General features: G+C 37.5%; 1 protein-coding gene across 1 annotated transcript in view; it reads left to right on the top strand.

Moving 5' to 3' along the window:
• HOMER1 (homer scaffold protein 1) overlaps positions 1-25,940 on the top strand; it is an 88,309-nt gene that overhangs the window by 6,983 nt on the left and 55,386 nt on the right. The window contains exons 2-3 of the mRNA XM_079330206.1: positions 16,181-16,337; positions 22,436-22,567. Coding sequence (XP_079186332.1) covers positions 16,181-16,337; positions 22,436-22,567 — 289 coding nt within the window. The remainder of the gene's footprint in view (positions 1-16,180; positions 16,338-22,435; positions 22,568-25,940) is intronic.

Below are 25,940 nucleotides of genomic sequence, written 5' to 3'. Positions count from 1 at the left end.
TTTCTCCAGTATGACTTACTGTGGAGTACACAGCCATGGCAGGTATCTTAGTATACTTAGTATACTTTTCATGCTAACAAAAATAAGCATATACAATAATATGTGCTGTGTATCTCTTGTCAAATGACTGTATGGAGTAAACTGGGGTCCTAAGCAGATATTTGAAAGATTGGCTTTAACCTCTGCTTTTGCACTACTTGGGTTTTTCACTGACTGTATGTGATGCTTCTGGATACTGATTTCAAAGTGCTCTTTCAATGTTCAGGTGAAAGTTCTGTTTCTACATCTAGACATACGTAGGAACTGAATTTTACCAGGAAACAATTAGCAGTGCTTGGGAATAGATGGTATGCTGCTGATTTGAGTCCTGGATACTAATGGTTTCAGAAGTACTGCACAGCTCAAATAGTATGTCTTGCTACACATGATAGTAGAACTCAAAGGATCTTTGAGAAGATTTCATTAAAAACACACAGGTGCTGAAGTATATGATTAAATAATGGTCTATTTTGGCTAAATCTTGTGAAATGAAAACTGAATACTAGATTCCCTAAGATAATCTCATATCTGAATGTAAATGCTGCAACATCTCTTACAATAGATCTTAATGGGCTACTTGAGATCTGAAGTAGTTTTTACTGAGAATTATGTATTTGGTGAGCTTAAATGTGACATAGAAATTTTTTAAAAAACCAACAAAACTTCCTCTTTTGTCCACATTGATTATAGCTTTTAAAATCAGACTGCAACAAAAACTAGAACAGTTCTATTACTGGGATGAAATGATGACACATATTATAGGGTCCTTTTCAATATGCCACTTTTATTGTTAGCAGAACTGGAGAATTAATATTATTCTGGAGTGAAGTTTTAGACAAAGAAATACAATCTGCTTCTTCCCTAATTGTTCTTACAACGAACAATTTCTTCTTACAAAGAACAATTTCATTTGGCATTAAAATATATCTAAAGAGTCCTTCTCCTCTTTAGTAACAACAACAAATCCAACATTTAAAGAATACTTCTGCTGTTGAGTGCTCAGAGATGGACATATTATTCCTCAAGTCACTTGTACTAAGTCAGCCTTTACAGATAGAATCCACATCTAGATCTTGCAAGGGTTACCTTCTGCTCCACCATCATGTTTGCTTCTTGTCTTGGTACTTCTGCCACTGGCTAATGTTTTTGTGAAACCCAAGACTTTGCTTATTCAGGAGACCCTAGATATTTTTTTCTTATATGTATGCTGTTTGTTTCTTGAAGAACTCTTACTCTTCATTTGCTTGCAACACTGGAAAAATTTTTGCAATTAACTGTGGTATGTGTACTTCCTGCTCATGGTATTTCTATTTGTTATATTAACCAGTCTGTTTATAAACACGAAGTCTGCTAGTGAGTGGGAAACGGCAGATTCTGCTACATGGACTAGTATTTGATTCTTCAGTTAAGCCTCTTTTGGACATAACCATGGGAGCACCTAAGTGCTCTAGTTTGGGAAGACTAGACCATGTTTACCATGCATCTATAAAATGTTTTTACATGCAGCTTTCTTTAAAACTGACTTTGCAATGCAAGCATTCTGTAAGTAACTAATGAACCTGCTTGGTTTATTTAATGGATACAGAAACAGCTTGGTTTCTTACATTTAGTATCTGTTCTGATATTTATGCACAGGTGGGAGTGAGGGAGGCCTTTCTAGTTCTTGTTTCACACATAGGTTTTTGAAGGCATGGAACCCTACCAGTTCATTCAGGTACCATGTGAGGAAAATTGTTCACAAAAAAAGGTCATGCTGAAATAACTAGCTCTTAACAAACACTGGTTCTTGCTCTTTGATTAGGTGCTTCTTAACTGTAGTAGCATGCATTTATTACTGAATATTTTTATTGAGGTAGTAAATATAGGCCTCTAAGGTAGGCAATTTGAGTTAAAACTACTGCATCAACTGTATGGTACCCATTATTTTTTGCTCAGTTTGTCAAAATGCTAAGCAATGTTCTGAGACCGGAATTTTTAAAGTTATTTTTGTATGAGTTAGGCCCTGACACCCAGCTGCTATATTGGGGTTAGAACTAAGGTTATCATAAGCGCCTTTCAGATGTATAAGCTAAATTTTGAAATGCTGTTTGCAAAGTGATTGCTATCACAGTACACACATTACAGTACAGCACATAATACTGTCTTTACCAGCTTCCATCAGCACAATCAAAGTGCATGAGCTGTCAGTGAGGAAATGTTTCCTTTACATTATTTCAGTAGCGCTACCTGAGGGTAGTACTGATGCTGTTTTGTGTTTCCAGAACTGTCCTCTTCACAGAATAACAGAATGTATGAAATATGAAGGGACCACAGTGGGTCACATTGTCCAACCTCCCTGCTCAAGCAGTGTCATCCCAGAGCACATTTCACAGGGTTGTGTCCGGACAGTTTTTGAATATCTCCTGTGAGGGAGGCTGCACAACTTCTCTGGACAATCTACTCCAGTTCATGGTCACCTGCACAGTTAAAGTTCTTCCTTATTCAGATGGAATTTCCTGTGCATCTTGTTATATTGCACAGAACCACTAAGATGGTCCACCACTGGTCCATTGTCTTGGCACACTTCCTTCCAAAGCTTATATCCACTCATGAGTTCCTCTTTCAGTTTTTTCTTCTTGATGTTGAACAGCCCCAGCTCCCCCTGGCTTTCCTCATAAGAGAGATGCTCCAGACCCCTCATCATCTCTGTAGCCCCTGCAGCCCCACCCCAGCAACTCCATGTCTCTCCTGTCCTGAGGAGCCCAGACCTGGACACAGCACTCCAGGTGAGGCCTCACCAGAGCTGAGTGCAGGGGCAGGATCACCTCCCTTCCCCTGCTGGCAATGCTCCTGCCAATGTCCCCCAGGATCCCGTTGGATTTCTTGGCCACCAGGACACGCTGCTGGCTCATGGGCAGCTTGTTGTCCAGCAGGAGCCCCAGGCCCTTCTCTGCAGAGCTGCTCCCCAGCAGGTCAGCCCCAGGCTGTGCTGGTGCCTGGGGCTGTTCCTCCCCAGCTGCAGGACCCTGCTCTTGCCTTTGTTGAATTTCAGATGGTTTTTCTCTGCTCATCTTTCCATCCTGTTGAAGTCCTTTTGAAGAGTTGCAGAGCACTCGGAGGTGTCAGTCACTCCTCCCAGCATAGTGTCATAACTGAATTTGCTGAGGAGAAATATGCCCCTTTTTTACAAGTCAAGGATGAACAAGTAAAGCAGTTCAAGGCCCAGTATTGAACCCTAGGGGACACCACTAGGGACAGGCCTCCAACTTTGCCACTAATTTTGACCCTCTGGGATCTGCCATTAGGTGAGTTCGCAATCAGCCTCACTGTCCACTCATTCAGTCCACATCCCTGAGATTTTGTATGAGATGTTGTGAGCAGTGGTGTGGAAAGCCTTGCTGAGGTCAATTAGACAATATTGACTGTGCTCATAAACTGATTATTAAGGGAATGAACAGCTAATGCAGGTGTGGCTGTCCTTCTCTGCCTGTTGCGGTTCATCCCCATGGCACAGCACTTGGCACAATTCCTTGGCTGATGCTTACTATGCAGACCTGTCAACTTTTCCTTTGTCAGCTGCTGTAATGGGCTGTGCAGAGCACATGTGTGTTCCTACTAGTGTATTTAAAAATGAATTTTGTCCTTTATTATCATTTTGCATCTCACTACAGTGGGAGGTTGCCTGACAGTGTGAGGCATGTCATGGGAGAGACAGGATTTGGAGCTGTCTTAGGAATACCTTCAGTGATGCAATGAGCAAACTGTATTACCTGTCAGGATACCTATTTGAGTGTTTGGCGAATGTTTGGTGTAAGTGTGCTGTGAACAATAGGAGAAACAGACCTGGAACTCCCAGTTACAGGTCAATATAGGTTCAATCACTGCATTCCAAAATTCAATAGTGTTTACTCGGCTGTAAGTTATCAGAAGGGAGAAACTTGCTGGCATGGTAATAATATGCTTGAAGTGAATTTCCTGAAGTGAAGTTCCCGTAGTGCTCAATGGGTGATTCAAATTGATTGGTTATTTATGTATATAAAATTAATTTGTTTACCTTTCTAGGAGTTTAATTCAGTTCCTTGATACCAATAAAATGATCAAATTCTCGTCTTTTGATGTGGATCAGTAATTATCTTTTGTCATTTGAAACCTAGTGTGCAGCTGTAGCACTCTAGTTGGGATTACAAGTTGTTTGAAGATCAGATGCTGGTGATGAAATGTGTATCTATTCAGCCCATCCTTGTGTAAGTTCTGATATTTCCACTGGTGCTGATGGAAGCAAGAGTTCAGCTTTGAGGTGTCTGCAGTCAACATGTGATTGTGCTAGTGCAACACACCTATTTCAGGATGTTTATTTTTGAGAGTTAAGTGCAGAAGCTCTTTAAACTGACTATTAACTGACAAATTCTTAATGTCAAATATGTTGTTTATGGGTTTTAAGCTGGAAATTAATGACATGACAAGTGCCAGGTTCACTAAAAGAAAAAATTTTTACATGGAGAAGGCATGTCAAAATTAATAACCTGGAGATGTGGAAAAAGATGGAGTGGATGTGGTTGATTAGGTGAGAAGTGGTAAGGAGGTGTGACTGTTTCTATATAAAGTTCTGCAGGGAAGCAGAATAAAAATTTAGAACCACCACCTTATTGATTCTAAACTTCTAATTGGATGAATTAAAGCTATTAAGAAGCAAAGAGAAGTTGCTAAAGACTGTGGTGTCAAATGAGGAAACCTCATTTTAGTACAGACATATCTTCAAGACAAATTCCAAATGTAGAGTAATAAACAAGGAAGATATGCATTCCTTGGTTTTTCTGCTGTTAACAAATTGCCAAGATATCTGATCTTATTAATAACAAAATTATGACTAGTACTATTTTAGTGTTGTCTCTGAAAGTCAAAGATGTTTGGAAAAACAGCAGTTAGACTAATTTTTAAATAGTATCAGTGTTTACCATATAATTGCTGTTTATCTCAATGGAAACACATGATGACTTGATTCTGTGCTTTTGTATTCTATTACTTTCTAGATTCCAGAATTCTCATCAGCCTATTGTCAAAAGCTCCAGCTTTGCCACTTTGCTTCATAGCTGTGAAATACAGCCATCAGAACAGAAATTCTTGTCATAGGCATTGATGAGACTTGATGGAGCATGCAAAATCACACAATGTCAAATCAGAAAATACCATGTTAACCTTGAACTCTGCTGTATTTTATGGAATGTAAGATGATGTGGGATTGCCACTCTTATTATTTAAGTGATCTACATAGTTTCATGTCCTAGTGCTATCCCTCTGTTCTCACATTTGTCATCCTGCACTACCTGTGCACAGTGACCCTTGTCAGTGCTGCTGAAAGATTCTATTGCAGCCACTAAACTGATCTAACCATACTTTAGAAGAGAGGATGTTCATTTATAGTCAGTCTTACGCTTTCATGTCAGAACAGAGTGAGGAGTTTCAGTCTGCCAGTTTTCTGAATCTGCTTCTATGGGTGGCATTTCTACCACTGTTGTCTTATTAACCTTAAATCCCACCAACCACTATGACTAATGTCAAAACCTTGCAAGATGCTGTTTTTACCTGTCTGGGCCTCAGCAAGGGCAGCTAAGTGGCCCTATGCAGTTTAGCTTAATTCTCACCTTGTTTCGTTGTGAGTGGCATAAAACTGAAGTGTTTTGCAAGGGAAGCTACTGAACTTTGGATCTCAAAGAATCCATAAATTAATTTGGGGGTGTTTGTGAAATATAAAAAGGAAAACATGCAGGTCACGAATAGGCTTGCATTCTGGAGATGGCAGAGGTTGAAAATTGTGTCCCATTTAGAGCCTTTCTCCTCATTTTCCTCATCTTTCTCTATTCACCTGGAAATAAGAGTGCTGCAGTACATGAACTCCTGCCTCACTAGCAGTGTCTGGGGGTCCAAAAACAACTTTGTGCTTGTTCTCTCTGCTTCTATTGTTTGGAGAGCTGTGTTTATGCTGCTGATGTAAGGGGTTTCTTTATTTTTTTTTCTTCTGTTTTTTTACTCCACTTAAAATTGTAGCTCTTGTAGTTGTTCTGAAGACTATAGATATTGTTCCTGAGGATCATGTCTATAGAAAGTATCTATTCATTTAACCTCAAGAAAACTGTGTTGCATGAAGACAGGAAACTATAACTTGTCACGTGACTTTGTATTAAAATTCTGTGTGAACTACCAGTAGAAATTCAAGCTAAGCAGTTAAACTGATTAATATTCTCCCTTTAAAATATTTGCATGAGTTCTGTAAGAGTAGTCTGACTGTCAGAACTTCATTGCAGGGAGATTTTAGATAAAGATTCCAAAGGAGAAATTGTCTCTGTACAGAGAATATCAAGGAACTAGCAGGAAGGCCTGGTTGTGGATTGCTTTTGGGCCTTTCTAAACTTATTCTACTAACAAGCATGAATAGCCGTATTTCTTCCTTTCTGTTTTCTTCACCTTTCTGCTTGTATTGCAAGAGTGCCTTAGTTGGATTTCCTTGCTGTAGAATGGACAGAAACAAATATTTTTAGTCCATTCATTGCCTGTTCATTTCTAATTCCACATGCAGAACAGCTTAGCATGTAAGGGCTGTTGCAGGAATGTTAATATCTAGACTTCTTGCAGAAATGTCTCATTACACTGTTGTTTCAGGATTCTTTGTTCATAGACTAGAACCTGACATTAAGTTGGGTTGTTTTGTTTACTTCTGATAAATATTTTTAGTGACTAGATGTGTAAAATAGCTGTACATCTTAAAATTGTCTTGTTCTAAAAATAGAATAACTCCTCTCCAGACAAGAATTTTCAAACAGAGCAAAATTCAAGAAAAAAATGCAGTATTTTGCTATTATAATTTCTTAGTATTTTCACTACAGATAAGTATCTATTCTAAAATTCAATTTAACATAGCTTAACTGCTCTTAAGTCATTAAAAGCTAGTGGTTAGTTCTATCCAATTTGTAATTAAAACAAATTTAAGATAATAATTCATTTAGAGATACCTTTGTCCACTTACTTGCACAATTTAGAAGAATAATCACTTAGGTATCTAGAAAAATTCTGAAGATACCTGTATCCCTGGAATAAGTTACTAAACTGAAGTGGGAGATCTGGGTACTTAAATACACTTTTTGTTACCTGATTTGTTTCCCAGAACCCTCACTTGATTCCTGGTATGAAAATGAACTTTTCAGGTTGTGTGGAAGGACAAAAAAAAGAAAACCTTAGAGAGATGCACCATCATTCAGCTATGCCAGTACCTTTTACAGTCAGTGATAAGTTATTGTTCTGAATCCTTCCTGCAACATTTCAGCTGGTTACGTACCTGCTGAACTTGAGCAGCATGTGATAAGAGCATATTGGGACATTGGAGAGCAGGCATTTAAAACAAACCCAGGGAATTGCAGAAGTGAAAGCAAATCCAGTGTTTATTTTTCTTTTTCTTAAAAAAAAAAGAAAAGAAAAATCAGTTTAAGACTGCCCTATAGATAACTTACAGATAGCTTTATTAATCTTTAGTATAAACTGCTCCATATTCACTGTCATTATACCAAAAACCGTAAGAGTTTTGTTAGGATTTTTCTTTGCTCTACAATATAAGCCTTAATTTTAAGTACTGGGCGCTGATTTGTCCTCAGCTTTGCAACTTTGACACCTTCTATGCTGTTGATGTTTCTGAATTTGCGAGACTGTAATGCCTGTGTTGTCCTACAGCTGAATGCACATCAGTGCTGTGGGAAAAGCTCTTTACTCTTCTATTAGATGCTTCACGAGTCCCTTACAAATGGGAAACTCAGACAGAAGAGGAATGAGGTTAGGTAAACTTTCTCGTTTGTCTTCATATTTGTTTAATAGCAGGAGTTTTATTTTGCAAGGTATGGTGATCCTAACTCTTGGGGTTTCATGTGATGGCAATACATTTTAAGTGTTGTCTTACAGTATCTGTTTGTAGGAAACTTCTCTATCTCTTTTCTTTCCCTTCCTTCTCTGGAAGGTACCATGTATGGGCTTCCTGAACATTTGGTTGAGATTAGTATATATAGAGTCATCCATTTGTTCCCCAGAACAGACTGTTTTATAGGATTGCATACATGTGAATTGTATAATTATTAAGGTTGGAAAAGACCTGTAAGATCACCAAAGCCAACAATGAACCTGGAGCCAGCACCATGGTCACATGTCCTCAAGTGCCATACCAAATGCTTTTTCAACACTTGCAGGAATGATGACTCCACCACTACTGTGGGCACCCAGCTGGATAACCCTTAACATAAATATTTTTTCCTTAATACACACTCTAAATCTCCCTGGTACAAACTGAGGCCATTTCCTCTCATCACATTACTTTTTAGCTAGGAGAAGAGAATGACCCCCACCTGAGACAGTGGTAGACAGGGATGATTTCTCCCCTTAGCCTCTTTTTTTTCTTCAGGCTGTATCCCCCAGGGGTCTCAGGTGCTCCTCATATCATTTGTGCTCTAGTCCATTCACCATGGCTCTGATACCCTTCTGAAGATGCCCCCCACCTTAGTGGATGTGCTAAAATGTTTCCAAAAGGAATTTATTTCAGAAATATTTAAAGTTATGTGCTTTCCTGACTTGTCTGATGTGTAATCTGGAAATTCTATTAATTGATGCAATAATCACAATGAACAGTTTTTCTGCTAATGAAAATCCGTAATTGCTGACTTAAGTAGAGTTCTGTCTGCTCATAGACATCAAATTTAACTTGGTTTGTATAAAATAGCAGTATACATACCTCTAAAATGTTGCAAGGTTTTTGTTTGGGTTTTTATTAGGTATTTTTTTTTCTTTTCAAAAGTGTGGGGTATCAAGGTATGCAAATAAAGTGCAACTTTTCCTTCTGTTGTCCAAATACTCACAGGTTTTCACTAGACTTTATAGAGACACTAACATTTCAAAGATAACAGATTTCTGGTAATCACTAAATTATTTTCTACTGACTTCCTGTACCTTGTGTCTCTTTAAGTACTGTGCAATATCCTACTTCAAGCTGTAGCAAATTGGTTAAAACTTGAGGCCCTTGAAAATGTAATGGACAGTATATAATTATGCCTCTGGTGTGGTATGGTAAATGTATTTTTACTCGACCTAACAGGTTTAGTGAAATTCTCTAGATAATTTTTCTCCCCTCAAATCCTGAAAAATGGCAGGTATTACTTCAGAGGTTATGCTAACTCCTAAGTGCTTAATGATCTAATACTAAAAACTGATTCTGAAATGGAAACAAAGCAACTTTGTGCAAAGCTTGAAAGTACTGCTTGTACAATGTTACATAGCTACAGAGCACAGTCTGAAAGTTTGTATTTTGAACTTTATAGATAAATAGGCAGGCATATGTGTTAACTGTCCACAGAAAACAAGCTTTCTCGTAGCCACTTTTTAAACATTTGCTGACTTCAAATAAACCTGATTCAAACTAATGGAAAACTGGTCTAAGAATGTAGGTGTAGGACTAGATAAACCATTAGTGGTATGGGAGAGATTGACATCTATCTCAAAAATTGCTTTGAGATATGAAAGTTATTATTGTTACATGCACATCGTACATGAAAGCTGTGTGTAAGACAAAGAGCAAAATCTGAAGTTGTAAGCATTAGCCAAGGCCACTGAGTGTGTTTGTTCAACTTTACATATAATTTTAACTTCAAGGTGGTATTGTCAGTTACTTCCTGAAAAAGTTACAGTCCAGAAAAAGATTACATTTCAGAGCAGTCTCCATACAATGAAAGCCAGTGTTATGCAATACTTTTCCCCAAATGTATACAATTTTTATCAGACCTCAAAGCATTTTTATGAACACAGAAAATGCTGTGGTTTCCTGTTGCTTTGAACTGTTTGCAGAGATTGTTGACTCAGACTCCTTGAACAGCACTGACTGCTTCGATGCTGTAGTTTATGAATTAGTTTTGACTAGAGCTGCACTTTTAATCACTCTCCTAATTTCTTTTCAGGAATCTCTTCTCAAGCTGCTTAGAGTAACAAAAGCTTGCTACAACTTCAGAAATGAGCTAGGGGAGAATATTTTTAAGACAAGCAGGACATCAGGAGAAAGCTGTGGGATTAGTATGCTGACATTTGGTAAAAGTAAAAAGGTCTTTGTCATATCCTAAATCTCAGGATAATCAGCAAATGCCTGAAATACCATGTGCAGTGTTCATGTTGCCTAACCTGGCAAGAAATTTCCTTTGATGACAGCTGTTACAGAGACTGAGAATTCAGTGTTTGCAAAATGACCACCTGCAAAACACATGTGGTACCTTTGCAGTCCTCAGGAGTGCCAGAGACTGTGCTGAGCATGCCGTCTGTCGTGTGGCAGGGACTGCTGTGCCCAGGCCTGTACTGGCATGAGGACAGCACACCTTTTGTCCAGTCTCCACCACTCCAACCAGCTTGCAGTGTGGTTGCACTCCCATTTTGAGCACAGGGATATTGTCCTGTCTTTGCCTGCATATGGCATCATCTTCCTCTGAAACTCCTTGGATGAAACCTGATGGATAAAATCTTGCACTGTTTGCAACAAGAAAAAAAAATCTCCAAAGCAAATTTTGTTGGACTGGTTTTGAAAGCAGTCTTGCATGAGGACTCCATGTGCACTAAAGCCAGGAAAAATAGGCATTTCATGGATCTCATGGAATTTTCACTATCAAAACTGAGCTGAGTTAAGAATACCCCATCACACATGTTTATTCATTCCCTTTTCATCTTACTGATTGCAGAAAATACCTCTGCTGAGAAATTTAGAACTTGCAGGTGGCAGGCAATTCCCATGGTGGTTCCTTTTTTTTTTTTTTTTTTTTTTTTTTTAAATTCAGTTCCTCCATGACACACAATGTTAGCCTATTTCTGGGTCTGCTGTCTGTTTGTGCCTGGGCAGTTCTTTGCTCCAGCTGTTGCTTAAGAGTCATCATCCATATCTCTCTTGTCTTCATCTGCAATCTTGGCCTTGTCTTCTGTCTGCACAGGGAAGTTCATTACCTCATCCTACATAGTGCAGCAACTTCTCTGCTGGAACACTGTCAATTTAGCCAGTATGGAGGAAGAAATTTGTGTTGAATCTAATTTTTAATATGTTTCTTAGCATCATTAACACTTCATAAGGGAAGGCAAGTAAGACATCAAGTAATGTTGTTGAGGTTCATACTTCTTTCTAGTGGCCTTATTGTTTTCAGAACTGCTAAGGCAATGGAATCCCAGCTTTGAGAAATTGCAGGTTTTATGGCATTCAAGATAATTTTGGAGTCATGGTAAACAATAGTGTGAGGGAAGAAATAGGCAAAAAGAGTTCTTCACCATTAGTGCTGTAGAAATACTAGATGTTGAAGAACAGATACTTATTTTTTTAAAAGAAACATATATTAATTATGGATTAACAAGGAAAGTACTTTCTAACCTGCTAACTTAAGCTTCTTTCATGCAATATTTGATTAGTGTAACATTTCCCATATTGAGCAGTCTCCTTTTTTTTTTTTTTTGGTAAAGGCTGACTTAAGAGTCAACATGGAAAGAGTGGTTGGAAACCATTCAACTGTAATAAGCAGGTTTATCTCCTAAGCTTAGCTTAGGACTGATCATGTGTCAATGAATGAATTTCTATATTGATGGAAAAGCCTGTTATGACTCTGCCTGCTAAAGTGATGTTTCTTATGCTACTTTACTCATCACATTTCTTCTCAGTCCAGGAGGACTTGGCACTTCCTTCTTGTTAATCTTTGTTTGACCACCATAATGTTGCAGCCTAAGACAATTTATAACAGCAGGATATGAGCCTTAATGTTTTTGCCTTGCCTGAGCGGACATTTCTAATAGTCAAACTGTGTTACTATGGCATTCTTGTTAGTTTTCTTTTTGTTCAGTGTCAGTATATTTCTGGAAAAATCAATTACTTTGCTTTGTAATTAGTGAGGGGTTCTTGTCTCAGTTCCTATTAGAGTCTTTAATGAGTACTGAATACCTTCTGATAATGAAAGAAAAAGAAGAGAAAGCTGAAAGGAGAAGATAGGGAAGAGTAAGAAACCAGTAGGATGATTTGTTTTTTTTATAGGATTGTTTTTTATTCTTTAAAGCTGTTCTTCCTTTCTTAACTCCATATGGAGAAAAATAAGAGGATGGTGCTGTGTAGGGCTAACAATTGAACTAAATGATCCTTGAGGATCCGTTCCAACTCAACTTATTCTGTGATCCTGTGAAAAATAAGGGTCTTATTTTTTCATATATAGAGATATAATTTTTAAAAAATATATTTCTCTAGGAAGGCAAGGAGGAAACTATCTTCCTATTTAATTAATGTTGCTATAACTAATATTGTTTCATTGGGATTGGTTGATGGATTGATTGATTGAAACTTCAGATGGGGAGGGCATTGTGTCCTAATGGGGATAATGTAAGACCAAAACTTTAATGTAAAATATATTGGCTGAAGTTACAAATATTTTTATGTTTTATACATCACGTGTTCACAGATGTTTTAGGAAATCTAAAATTTAAGTAGCTCTATATAGTATGTTGCTACAGAAAAGTACAGATGATGTAATTGTACAGTGGCTTTGAAGGACTTTAGTGGTGCATCACAGACTGGTTCTATAACACATTTAATCCTGTAGATATATAGTGCATAACTTCCATTAGCTTGCAGAAATAATCTTTATAAATGTTCATTGTCAAGTGTCAAAACAGTGGTCTGATTCTAGAGTCATCTGATATTTAGTGTCGTTGTCAAAAAAAAAAAAATCCTAATTACCCCAGTAATCTGGCAAAATCATGTTTTGTCCAACTTGTTTAACAAAGGGAGCTATGGTTTTTCCACAGAGTGAAGACAGCTTGTCATTCAGTAAAGCTGTACTTAAAACATGGGAAGAAAAGATTATAACTCTAGTTTTATCGGAAGTGATTAAAGAAGTGTAAGTAGGCTTCATTTATAGTGTTCTGTACCTGACTGTGCTGCCTATGCCAGACCCACACTCTGCCCTGCAAAGTGCTCTGTTTATCTTGAGCAGCACTGCTGAGCGATCAGCAGGAACATGCAGGTCACACCATCAAACAAATTGAGAATATTTGGGTGGGGCTGTGGAAGATTTTTGTCATGGCAGTGCTGGAGAGCAGCATCTCGGGGCTGAACAGTTGACTTTCACTGACACTCACTTTAGCCGTATAGTACTCACCTACCTTTTACTACTATTTTATTAAAATTTTAACCTGTGTTGTGTTAAAAGTCCCAGTTATATGATATACTGTACTAGGAATGAACTGAGCATCAGTGCTGGTCAAATGTATATTCATTAAACATCTTGGATTCAGTTCTCCTTTGGGTTTTCATTAACATGGTCAGAGTCTTTATAGTTTCCTTTCAATGTCAATATTCATCAAAACAGTTGTCACGCTTCTAAGATTGTTTCCATATTTTTTTATGGAATCTTTAATTTTCCAGGGTTGAAGAGCTGGTGCATTATGTTAATACACATCCCTTAATATTGGCATATGCTTAACTATGAGATAAATTATAAAATAAATGTAATATTGAAGACAACTGAAGTTTAAGTATGATTGAAGATGTAATTGTAGATAATCAAAATAACAAAAATAATTAGTTTGTTTTATTAAACAAAAGGTCTATAAAAGGCAGTCAGGCAAGTCACCTTTGTGTAACATTTGTGTGCAAGGGATTTTGAGCAGGAAAACATTTATGAAATCTCCTATAGCTTGGTGATTTACAAGGAAAAGATGAATTAGTGCTGAAGGTGCATTTCTGTGGAGAACTAGCACGTGCATTGATCCACTTGGCCTACCTTCCTTCTTTATCTTTCACTCAAAGTCTGTTTTGCTGTTTCTGATCTGTTCTGCATGCTTCTGTCATTTCATTCAACACCCAACATAGGACAACACCATGTCTGTCAGCCAGTGAACAAGGAATCTTGGCTCCCAGCTGAGGAATACAATTCTACTGCTGAAAGTTGCTCTTCCTGCCAAGCAATAGAGATATTTCAGAGAGTTCACATGTGTACCAGTTTTTAGTGAGGCCAAAGTAAACCCCTTTGACTACAAGTACCCAAAATTCTGTGAGTTTTTTCACACTTTCTTTTATTTTAGGAAAAAAAGTGTTAAAAACATACCACTAAAAAGAAAATGAAGGCAAGTCAAAGGGTATGTTTTTTCACACCCTGAAAATGAGCGTCAAAATACCTAAAAAGTTAAATTCAATATTAAAGTCCTGGTACTTAATATATTTGGAATTTGATGGCAGTATTTCTTAAAGAGTACAGCAATCAATTTGTCATTAAAATGTAGCTTAATTAAAACTGACAGCCTACAGTACTATAGAATAATTTGAATTGGAAGGGATATTAAAGATAACCTAATTCCAACCTGCCTGCATGGGCGGGGACACTTCTACTAGACCAGGTTGCTCAATGCCCAATCCAGTCTGGCCCTGAGTGCTTCCAGGGATGGAACAGCCACATCTTCTTTGGGAAACCTCTTCCATCCTCATGGTGAAGAATTTTCTCCTAATGTCTTATCTAAATCTGCCCTCTTTCAGTTTGAGTCAATCATCCCTTGACCTATCACTGCATGCCCTGATAAAAAAGTCCCTCTACCACCTCTCTTGTTAGGTACTGAGAGGCTGCTGTAAAATCTCCCCTGAGTCTTCTCCAGAACATTAGAACTTTCTCAGCCTTTCCTGACTGGAGAGGTGCTCCACCCCTGATCATCTTGGTGGACTCCTCTGGCTTCTCTCCAGCAGGTCCATGTCCTTCCTGTGCTGGAGCCCAGAGCTGGTGCAGCACTGCAGGTGGGGTCTCAGCAGAGCAGAGGGGCAGAATCCCCCTGGCCCTGCTGCCCACTCTGCTCTGGATGCACCCAGCACACGTTTGGCTCTCTGGGCTGGCAGTGCCATGGCTGGGTCATGTCCAGCCTCTCACCCACCGGCACCCCCAAGTCCTTCTGGGCAGGGCTGCTCTGATCTGTCCATCCCCCAGCCTATTGGTACCAGGGTGCTCTGACCCTGGTGCAGCACCTTGGTCTTGGGCTTGTTAAACCTCATGAGATTCCCATGGGCACTCCCCTAGAGCTTTTCCAGGACCCTCTGGATGGCATCTCATCCTTCAGCTGTGTCAACCACTTGGCTTGGGGTCAAGTGCAAGCTTGCTGAGGGTGCAGTCGGTCCCGTTCTCCGTATCATTGGTGAACATACTGTAACTGGTGTCCACTGGGACTCTGAGCCATTAATCACTGCCCTCTACATATAATGGTCCAACTAGTTTCTTATCCACTAAACTGTCCATTCATTGAATCTATCTCTTGCAATCTAAAGAGAAATATATTGTAGGGGGCTGTGTCAATGCCTTTATAGAAGTACAGATAACTGGCATCCACAGCTCTCCCCTTGTACACTGATACAGTCACTCTATGGTAGAAGGTATCATATCACCATCTTAGTGATATTAAGATGTTTTTAGATTAATGTGCCATGCTGTATGCCCTGGTAGTTGTCATGGGGAAAAAAAATGTGAATTCTAAATTACAATAAGGATTTTTTGCCTTGTATAATTTTATTTGCTGAGCAATTTATGATTAAAAATTATTTTATGTATTATTTATTGTTGTATAAATACCTTCAGGTGTAAAGCTCCAAAGAATGAGGGATTTACAACACATGTTCCTGGCCTTAATTAATGTTAGTTTTAGAGTAATTGCATTGAATCAGCCAGTTCAGTTCCATATTGTGGCATAAAATTGATGCAAATAATCAGAGTATTAGAAGATTTTGGAGAAGAAGTGGACTTGAAATTATGCACATTCTGCAGTGTAATGAGAGAAGTTGCACATGCATTCATGCTATTTAGTTTAAAGGGAAAGATGGGCAGTGAAGAGTTGGGGAGATGATGGGATGATGCTGAATCTATATTAGAGATATCTGTGTTTGGATGTTGTTTTTTGCCTTAGAAGACTTGCATTTTGCTTGCATATATATATTAAAAAACTTACCTGCTCTATGCAGCAACTCATACAGAAGTCATCAGGCAAGGTTTATCATGCAGAGTAGCTTGTGTATATCCAAATGGGCTCAACTGGCAGATAGCTTGTGTGCAATGGTAGTATGTACAAATTAGATTAATGATTTCTTCTCTCTCTCCTTCAGGGAACAACCCATCTTCAGCACCCGAGCTCATGTCTTCCAGATTGACCCAAACACTAAGAAGAACTGGGTTCCCACCAGCAAGCATGCTGTTACTGTGTCCTACTTCTATGACAGCACAAGAAATGTCTACAGGATAATCAGTTTGGATGGCTCAAAGGTAAATTTTATTTCAGAAAACCTAGGTTTCTGAAACATTTTTGTTACTATTGTCATTTTATACCCTTCATGTTTCTTCTCAAATGTTTGTATTATTGTCTGACCAACAGATTACTGAGGTTTTAAAATAGTAACATTGCCTCATCATATGTTTTAAGTGTTTATTCATAAATTCTGTTTTCCATATGGTTGTCTTGACTTCAGTAACTATTGCTGAATTGATGACCTGTTCCTTGGTTAATGCTATGTGAGAAGGCTAAAAAGACAGAAAATTTTACAAAAAGTACGAATAGGGTTACAGCAACTTGTTTTCATTTCTGTACTCAGTCATTTATAAATATAATTAACTTCAGCATTATGAAGGACATCTGTTCAGTGGCCATAATCACTTAGTAAATCCTTTGTTATGTAATCTTCCAATTTTTGCTGTAGAGAATACGAGGATTGCCTCCTAATAAAGCCTGCCTTATAAATGGTAAGCTTTTATCTAGACTCAGTTTGGTTTTAGTGGGGTTCTTTTTTGTGATTTTGTGTTTTGTTTGGTTTTGTTTTGTTTTTTCTGTTTTAACTAGAAAGGATATTGTGCTGAGCTGCTGCTGTTGTAAAACATGTTGTCTAAGAAATTAATTTGATGTGCAGAGAATCCTTGACTGTTTCTACCCACATAGCTACAATAACAGTAGCCTTTACAGACAGTGTAGCAGAAAACTCTAAACTAAGGGCATTAAAGATATACAGACTGTAATCAAAAGCTGTGGTCCTTTCCAGAGACATTCAATTTGAATTTTTTGGAAATCCATCCATTCACAATGATTGAAAATGAAGTATTCTGTTAAAAGCATGGGGCTATTCGCAGAGATTTTATGACTACTTATTGAAAGCTGAAAAATATTGCCCTGCATTTTTTTAAATACCCCAAATTCTGCTATTTTAAATGTAAAAGGAGACTTTCTATCACAAAGAAGTATATAGAAATTGATGCCATAGTCAAAAATCTCTGCTTCATGTGGCTGAGGCTGGTATCAGAGCCTAACAGATGTTTTCTAGCTGTAAGTCTTTGTTTTTTTCCTTCTCAGCCTTCCTTCAAATGATCCAATTAGTTCTGTCAAATAATTAAAATATATTTTGAGTCAGTTTTTATAATAAAGACACTAGGATTGGAATTAGATGATGTATGAAATCAAAACTATCAGCTATAAAATGTTGTTTAACTGATTTGGAGAATATGCAAAATCCTTATTCTGACATTCACTGGTGCTCCTCTGCCTTCATCCTGATGCTGCAACTCTGCTGAGTGCTTGCAGAATTAAATTGTCAAATAGTTATTCCTATTTAGTTGTTCTTTTGTCTGCAGCATTCCCTTTACATCCAGTACTAATGGCAAGATATATTGGTAATGCAGTTCATCATTTTTATTTACTCTGTGTGTTAAGTGCCATCCTAATAATGTTTTCGTCCAAGTCTTAGATGAAGATCTAGAATTGCAGTCATGCTTAAGAGAGTCCAATTTTTTCAGGCATTCACAACACTTCTGAAACATATGCAGGTGAATAGCAGAGAGACACATGGAAGAATTTTAAGTGAGTTTGCAGCATAATTCCCAGAGAGTTCTTTTATTTTTACCTAAAATCCCATCTTTTTTTAGCATGTCTGTTTATATACAGTATTTTATGTGCGAAGAGTTAAATGTAAATATAAAATATTTTTGAGTGCACCCAGAGAGAGTCTTTGCTATATGGCATATATAGCTGCATGTCAGTAATGCTGCTGACAACACACGTTGCCACTGGCCAAAACCACTTGTCAAACCCTACTGGTTTTGAAGGTCTTGCCTCTCCCTCAGAGGGAATAAATCCAGCTAAATTTTATTGTATATATGGGTGCTGGTGGGGTTTACAGCATTATTTGGGTTTGTATGGTGTAGAGACTGATGTGCTGAGCAGTAAGCCAGTAAGTAAAGGCAGCTCACGTGTATATGCACCTAGACTGCAGTAAGGAATGTTGGAGAGATACATTTTAGATTTGAGTGGTAATCCTATTTCCGTCCCACACCCTTCTCTCTCTTTAGGTTGATGCATTTCAGAAGGATTCCTGGATAAAATTTAACTTCTGTACTCATTATCTGAGAGTCATTAAATATTTATTTTTGAAAACAAAAGGGCATTTAAAGATATTATCTTCACTCCCTTATTCTGCATTGCAGTTTCCAACCTGAGTTTGTTTATAGTGTCTGTTAATTTTGAAAGAAAGGGGTTTTTTTTTCCTTATTTAGGTTTGATTTAGCCAAGACAGGTCCTACAGACACAACTTCTGCTTATTTTTAATGAATTTTGTGTAATGTTTTCTGAAGCTACAGTCTCCTCTTGAAATATCCTGCACCAGATAGGAGGCATCTCCCTCCATCTTTGACTACAAAAAATGCTCTAGGACCATTAGGTGTTCAGTGTATAGGCTATGTATTTTATAGTCATGCACAGTATTTGGAGCCCTGTTGCCCATGGCAGAGAAATCTTGATGTAAGTAATCTGATAGAACTTCAATCTGGTTTTTCTGACCTCTTGAGTAAATATCTTTTCTGCGACCTTTTTCTCCTAACAGTCTCAGAATCAAGACAAAGCCTGAAAAATTAGATTTCTTATGTAGTATGGCATGACAACGTTGAGCAGTTTTTGCTAAGGCTTTCATTTCTCATTGATTATATACCCATTTCAGAGTTCCTTGGAAAAATGTGTTTTAGTACTTCTTTCTCCTGGGTGATGGAAGAAAGCTTCCATTATTTCTCCAGTAACAGCACAGGCAGACATTAGGATTATTCTGAGTCCCACAGTCTTTTCCATTTTGTCTCTCACCATTTCTGAAAGAAGGAAGGAGACCAAGAATAACGTGGTTCTTGCTGCACTAGTTAACTCTCTGTTTGTTTTTTTCCACAGATACAAGGTAGGAAAACAAAATTTCATAGTCATGTAGAACAAGAGATGGCTCTGGAAAAAAGTGGTTTCCCAATGTGCAGGTTCCATGGATCTTGCATATATTATTACTCGCTGAAGTCTCCCATCAGTGTTAGTGCAGATTGTCTTGTTTTAATTACTGCCTCACTTTAAAGTGACAATCCTTTAAATAATCAATAAATATTTTAAGTAGGACCTGTACTCACAAGTGTTCAGTGATTTTCCTTTGAAGAAGCTGGAAAGTTCTGTGCCTTAAATTATCATTCCCATTAGTTTTAGCACAAGATAAAATCATACTTGACCACTACTATATATCTTGCAGCTGTTGGGTATGCAGTTGGTAAAATGAACAGCTCAGGCACATGCCCTATTTTCTCATCTCTAAAGTAATATGAAAGGGAAACATGAAAGCTATTTTATAATTCCAAAAAAGCCTGAAGATAACTAAATCAGTTTTCTGCAAAAGCTAAATGTCTTCCTGTCAGATTGACTCTGTTCTGTTTTTAAGATCTTCTTGTTCATTTATGGAAACAACATTCTTAAAAGTTGATGAAGTATTTGACACTTGTTATACTGATAACTGCAGTGAAATCTGGATTAGAGGAGAGCAATTAAAGCAGCACCCATTTGAATGGATAAGACAGGCTTAATTATAATTTTTGATTAAAAAAAAAATATTTTTTTAAGCTAAATATACAAAGGTTTGTTATTTAATTATTTCCAGAGGTAGCTGACATTGGACTGTATTTGTGGGATCTCTAGCATTTCAATTTTAAATCATAGCTTTGCATGTGAGAGACCTAGCATACCGAGGCTGTTAATTTAGTGAGGATGAAAACCTTGATTTCCCTATACAATTGATAAATTCAGTGAAAGGGATTTATTATTTTGAAAAGTTTTCTTCCTAACTTTCCCTCTTGCAAGGAAGCAATTTGACAGTAAACGTAACCCAGACTAAATGCAGACTGCAGTCAAAAAAGCTATCCTGTTCTGGACCAGGCACTCAGTTCAGGCTCTCTGTGCTGCAACCTGTCATGTGGTCAGCAGAAGCATTTTTCCCAGGGTTTTGACTGGGTTAAGCTGCAGCCAGCTAAGTTGCTGTCACTGGCAACAAATGACAGCTGTGAAAGCGTTCAGCTTGTGTTTTACTAGGAGGTCTTAGCTCTCTGGCATTGGAGTCTTTTTCTGAATTGACCATGACCATGTCCATGACATTATACTCACGCTCTCAAATATGTGATGCAAGTTTCAGTTAATCAAGCAATGGATGAGCCTGGGCTTAAGCAGACTAGAATACATAGCTAGAGCTCAAATTGGGAGGAAGAATCTATTCTATACAGTCCCCAGAATTTTTAATTTCAAGCATATTACTGTTGACAACTTCTGCAGAAAGTGAGGTAAAGCATTAAGTGAGTTTTCACAGCTCTGTTCTGGGCTTCCACCTGGTTATTTCAAAAGTGGGCTTCCAACCACTAACAGTGCAAAAGAAGACAAGAAGAAGACAAGAAGCATAAAAGTTAAAAAGGGTTACAGAGCACATCTTTTCAGAGAAGTCCTGTCTCACATTCTCTCTTTTGTCCTGTGTGCTATAGACAGCTGTTTGCTAGGTGTCCAGTTGGAGGTTATCATGCAAGAAGTCTGATGGCTTTATCTGAGCTCCAAACTTTATGACTAAAGAAAGGAGAATAATGTTTCATGTACCAGTGACTTCACTGAGCAGCTTCTATATGAAAATCTGAGGGATGTCTTTCAGACAGTGCTGGACGTGGTTCTCTGTTTTCTGGTCACACAGCAAGTCCTGTCTTTGATCTGATGAGGCTTCCTGGCTCAAATGTAAGCTTTCAAGCATTCCAGAATTTTCAAGGGGTTGTTCCCAGTGGTAGGCAAAATTTGTATTTGGATGCAAAGATTATCAGAAAGAATTGGCTATGTTCAGATTTGTTCATCTTCATTAATGTGAGTATAGTGAGGCTGCCAAAGTCACCAAGAAAAGGTTTTGTTAAATTTATCTGTGCTGCAATATCTTTGCTAGTCTTCCTACATGTTGCAATACAATGTATTATTTTGCACTTTCTTGCAATACTCCTCTCTACTACTTCATCAGAGAATCACCATATTAACATGGGTACTGTTTGTGAGCTTGGCTGGGCCCTCAGCTTTAATTTTTTCAGGCTTGCCCTGTAGAATTCATAGAAAATTATAGTTTGATGGTAGTTGTGGTACCCAAATCTCTCAGCAGAAGCAGTGGGTGCAAAGTAAACTCCATTTAAAAACTTCTTATTTCAATATCCATCCAGAAATCCATATCATTCAAGTAATATAGACTGATTTTGACTTCTAGAGGATCTTGGTCTTAGGAGAGCAGTACTTGGTCCCTATGATGTTGAAGTTTCTCAGTCACCATCCTGAGAAAATATTGTTACATGCTTCACGTGTACAGTTTGTGTTTCACATATGTACTCTTTATTGTGATGGAAATGCTGCTGAAATCCACAGTGAAACTTCCGTTGCTTTTAGCAGAGCCACCCATATCACCTAGTAATTGCATTTTGTGTTTGTATTATCAGAAGTTACATGCTGGAGGATGATACTCTTGCATCCTGTAGATGTAAGAACAAGAACAAGAGAAGAAAAATTATCGTGCAGTTGGTATATGACCCTGCTGTTATTAACCTTGCTTGTATGTGTGTAAAGAAAGCAGACTCTTGTAGAACAGAAATTTAAAAAGAAAATGTGCTCCTTTGTTTTATTGAGTGTTTTTCAGTGTGAATCTCATAATCAGCAGGGTTGGGGGGAGGGGAGAACAGCAGGCAACTTGAGAGGCACTGCCTTAGGACAAAGAAATACAAGTGTGAGACAAAAAATACTTTGATAGTCTTTATACACAGAAACTTTAAAGGTCTGTTTGCTATTGCAAATTGAGGCCTACTCTCCTCCCCAGCTTTTCCTCGTTTTACACCATGTATGCAAAAATATGCCTTCGCAATTTTAGGTGTATTTGAATTAGAGAACTGTTTCCTACTTCCCAGTGTGTGTCTCATTCAGTGTACTCGAAAAATTGCCTACAATATTGGCATTTTCAATTATGAGTTGTCTTAAAAATAACCAAAAAACCATGAAGCCCATTTTTAACAATTATTACCTTTTTCAGGCAATAATAAACAGCACCATCACCCCAAACATGACATTTACTAAAACATCCCAGAAGTTTGGCCAGTGGGCAGACAGCAGGGCGAATACAGTGTATGGTTTGGGATTTTCATCTGAACATCACCTTTCGAAAGTAAGTATGACCAGTGGTGACCCTTCAGCTAGTGAAGCTACTTAAATGTATTTTATTTCTGCTCGCTATATCTTGACTCAGTACTCACTACTGCTGTTATTTAAAAAAAAATTACAAAAAAATATTCTGTAGCAATCTGGTAATGTAAAAGCACAAGCGTAAGTGATATCTGGAGATTTTCTTTTAACTGATTAAGAAAAGGAGGGAGATTAAAACCTATTACACTTTACATTGTAAAAATGTTTTCTTATTACTAATTTGTTAGGGTTTTCTTTTTTAAAAACTGTTCTTCTGTTACAGTTTTTCATAATAGAATCTTAAAAAGTAAACAATTTAGTGGTTTTTGCGTATTCAGATTTCCTAGAAAAAATTGCTAGTAGTCTTCAGATTTTTTTTGTCTTTTAGGCTACATTCACTTTCACTTTTCTGTTATGTAGTACATCAAATTATTGTTATTTCAAAATTTGCAGCCTTAAAGTAAAGCTAGTGGGAAAAGAAAAATACGTTTTCTACTGGAATGCAAAAGTTGAAATGTTTGCTAAAGCTTTATGTGTCATGCATGAGTTTCTTTTCTAGTTTACTTCTGTGGAAAGGAAATAGACTTTATTCCAAGGAAAGCAGTAATCTCCATTTCTCAAACTGATGGCATAGATCCTGTGAGCATCCTTTCTACATTACTTGTTGGTTTTGCTACTGCCCTGGTAGATGAGTGCAGGAACCTGTACAAGTGTGATTTTTCTTCAGATGAGGAATTTCAGTTCAGTTTAAGAACTTGTGTATGTATTAAGCAAATAATTTTCATATTTGGCATAAAGAAAAGATTTTGACACTGAAGCACAATAAGCGAAATATGTGTTTCAGGAAGGGAAAGCCATGGCTAGCTGCTTGAAGGAAGAGTAATCATAGCAGCTCTTTTGAGAAAGTACTTGTCACTATCCAAGGATAAGCATGACCTGCCAGAAAATCATTAAAGTTAGCTACTTTGGTTGGGCAAGCATCAAACTTGTAAGATTTCTTCCTTTCATAATCACTTGGTTTTCCTTTCCACAAAGCAACACAAACACAGGACATTCTGAGTGATTCTAGTATTGCATGTGCATTTGTACACCTATTGTTGCTTCAGTGAACTTGGAAACCTCATCAGTTAATTTGGTGTATATATCCTAGAAGCACTTGCTTACCAACATGGTAATAAGTTTTCTTAATGTTTCAATGGCTTTAACACAAATGCTGATCTAGTTTGCTACTCTCGTAGACGAGCTTGTTTTCTTATTCACAGATGATTCCTTGAAGGAAAAGCATCCTGCTGTAGTCATGCACACTCTGCCTGACTTCAAGCTCTAGGTTGTCCTTGCCAGTGAATATCCGTTGGCATTTTACCTGCTTTGTCCTCATCTCTTCTCTTGCCCTCCCTCTGTTGCCTTCTTAATTACAGTTCTTTCAATCCCATTTTTTTCACTGCCCTCAAGCAGATGTCTAGGACTTGTAAATATTCCTTGACATTGTTGAAAAATTAATCTGAAAGGCTACAGTAGGCATTTTTTATTAATTTACTTTTTGCTAAGCAGTTACTCAGATTGCTGTTTTGTGGAGAATAAGCAAATTTATTAAGAAAAGTACAATCACTTTTCTGAAGATTATGGTGAATTCATGGGCTGTTTTCAGCGTACTGTTCCTGTTGTATTATATCTTAATTATTAAACTGATGTTCATATGAGTGGCAATTGCCAATTGTTTTTACTAAAATTCCTAAAGATTAAACTTTTTGTGGTATTTAAAAAGTTATAAGCATATTGATAGGGAAAGAAAACTTTTCTTTAGATTAGAAGCTGTTCAGCCACTGGAGCTGGTAGGTATGTTTGGTTGGGAATCAGAAGACTTGATTTAGATCTGCCCTGTACCTTTGGAGAAATCATGTCTATATTCTCCTTCTTGTTTAGTGTCTCCCTCAGATTACTTACTCTCACTTCTCTGCATCATAGCCAGCTTTACCATAGCACTCTTGACACAACTAGCACTTTAGGATTGTGTTAAGTTCCAGGGAGCAAAAAGCTCCTGGAACCACAGAAAAAGAGTTGGTCTAGTCTGTGACCAATTTCCACAGTTTAATAATATAAATAATCACAGCAGATAAATTTTATTCTCACCTTATTTTCTGCATGTCTTATAGTACATTTGACTTTTGTACCATTTTTGTTCACGTCCCCTTATCCTTCTGAACTAATTGCTAGAGTGCAACAATGGAAACCTCACAATTATTGTGAATAGGAATTAGTGGAGTAAAACTGTCTGATGGAAAAGTAAAAGCACTCTAATCAACTTTACATACAAACAATACAGAGGAAAACTAATTAAACATTTATTTCTGTTCACTAGGCCTCTTCTTAATGTTAGACCACAAATTCATCTCAAGACTGGTCCATCAGATGTCAGTGATACTTGAAAGATACCTGTGTTGGAGAGTTGGAGATGATTTGACCATGATTTGTTGGCAGAGTCCCTCTTGCTGCTGCAGTAGGAGAAACAGAATGTCCTTTCACTGTCAGGAAAAATAGAGACTACTTTCTCATTTAGAATATGTCCATGCTTTTGGTAGTATCCTGATGTATGAGAAAAAATACTCCTTTTAGGGTTTGCTGTCTTATCCTCTTGAGTTAGCTGACATGATTTATTCCATAGAACTTAAAGAATATGCTAAATGGGAAGTGCCACCATGGATACTGGCAGCAGCCTTACGTAGTCTCCATGCATAACTTTTCATCTTTTCCTTAAAAATGTGATCTTCCAGAAATGTCATCTTTCTTACCATGAGACCTCATCTTTATTATTCAGGAATTTTATCAAGAGATAGCTATTACCCATCACCTGTCTGTCTCAAAGAATTCTAGAAACGTTGTGAAAATCTCAACCAAATTGGGCTTTTATGGTTCTTTCTTAGAATGCTGTCTATTGATCTATGTTTTTTTTTAAACTTTTCTATGACTGTCATATTTACTGCCTTTGTCTCCAGCCATTTATTCTAAACTTCAGCATTGTATTTGGCATTTAATAATTCTCTGGTCTTAAGCCTGATTTAAATAATAAGTTACCCATGAGATTTTGAGGTTTAGGCACAAGTCTTAAAAAAGTATTTTTATCTGGTTCTGGTGATCTGTTGCCAATTTCATCATCTGTTCTAAGACTTCTTTTGATGCTGGATTAAACTTTCAGGAAAAATAAGCTTTCAAATACATAACAAATAAAATACAGGATACAAGTGGAGAGAAATTACATTTCCTCAGATACTAGTAGACTACCAGAAAAAGTTTTAAAGACAGTAAGGTTTTTTAGGTCTTGTGCAGTAAGTGAAATTCTGATTGAAAATAATTGGTGA

This window comes from Erithacus rubecula (genome assembly GCF_903797595.1).
Source record: "Erithacus rubecula genome assembly, chromosome: Z".
NCBI lineage: Eukaryota > Metazoa > Chordata > Aves > Passeriformes > Muscicapidae > Erithacus > Erithacus rubecula.
The sequence above is the reverse complement of the archived record's forward strand: the minus strand, read 5'-3'. Positions and strand labels throughout refer to the sequence as shown.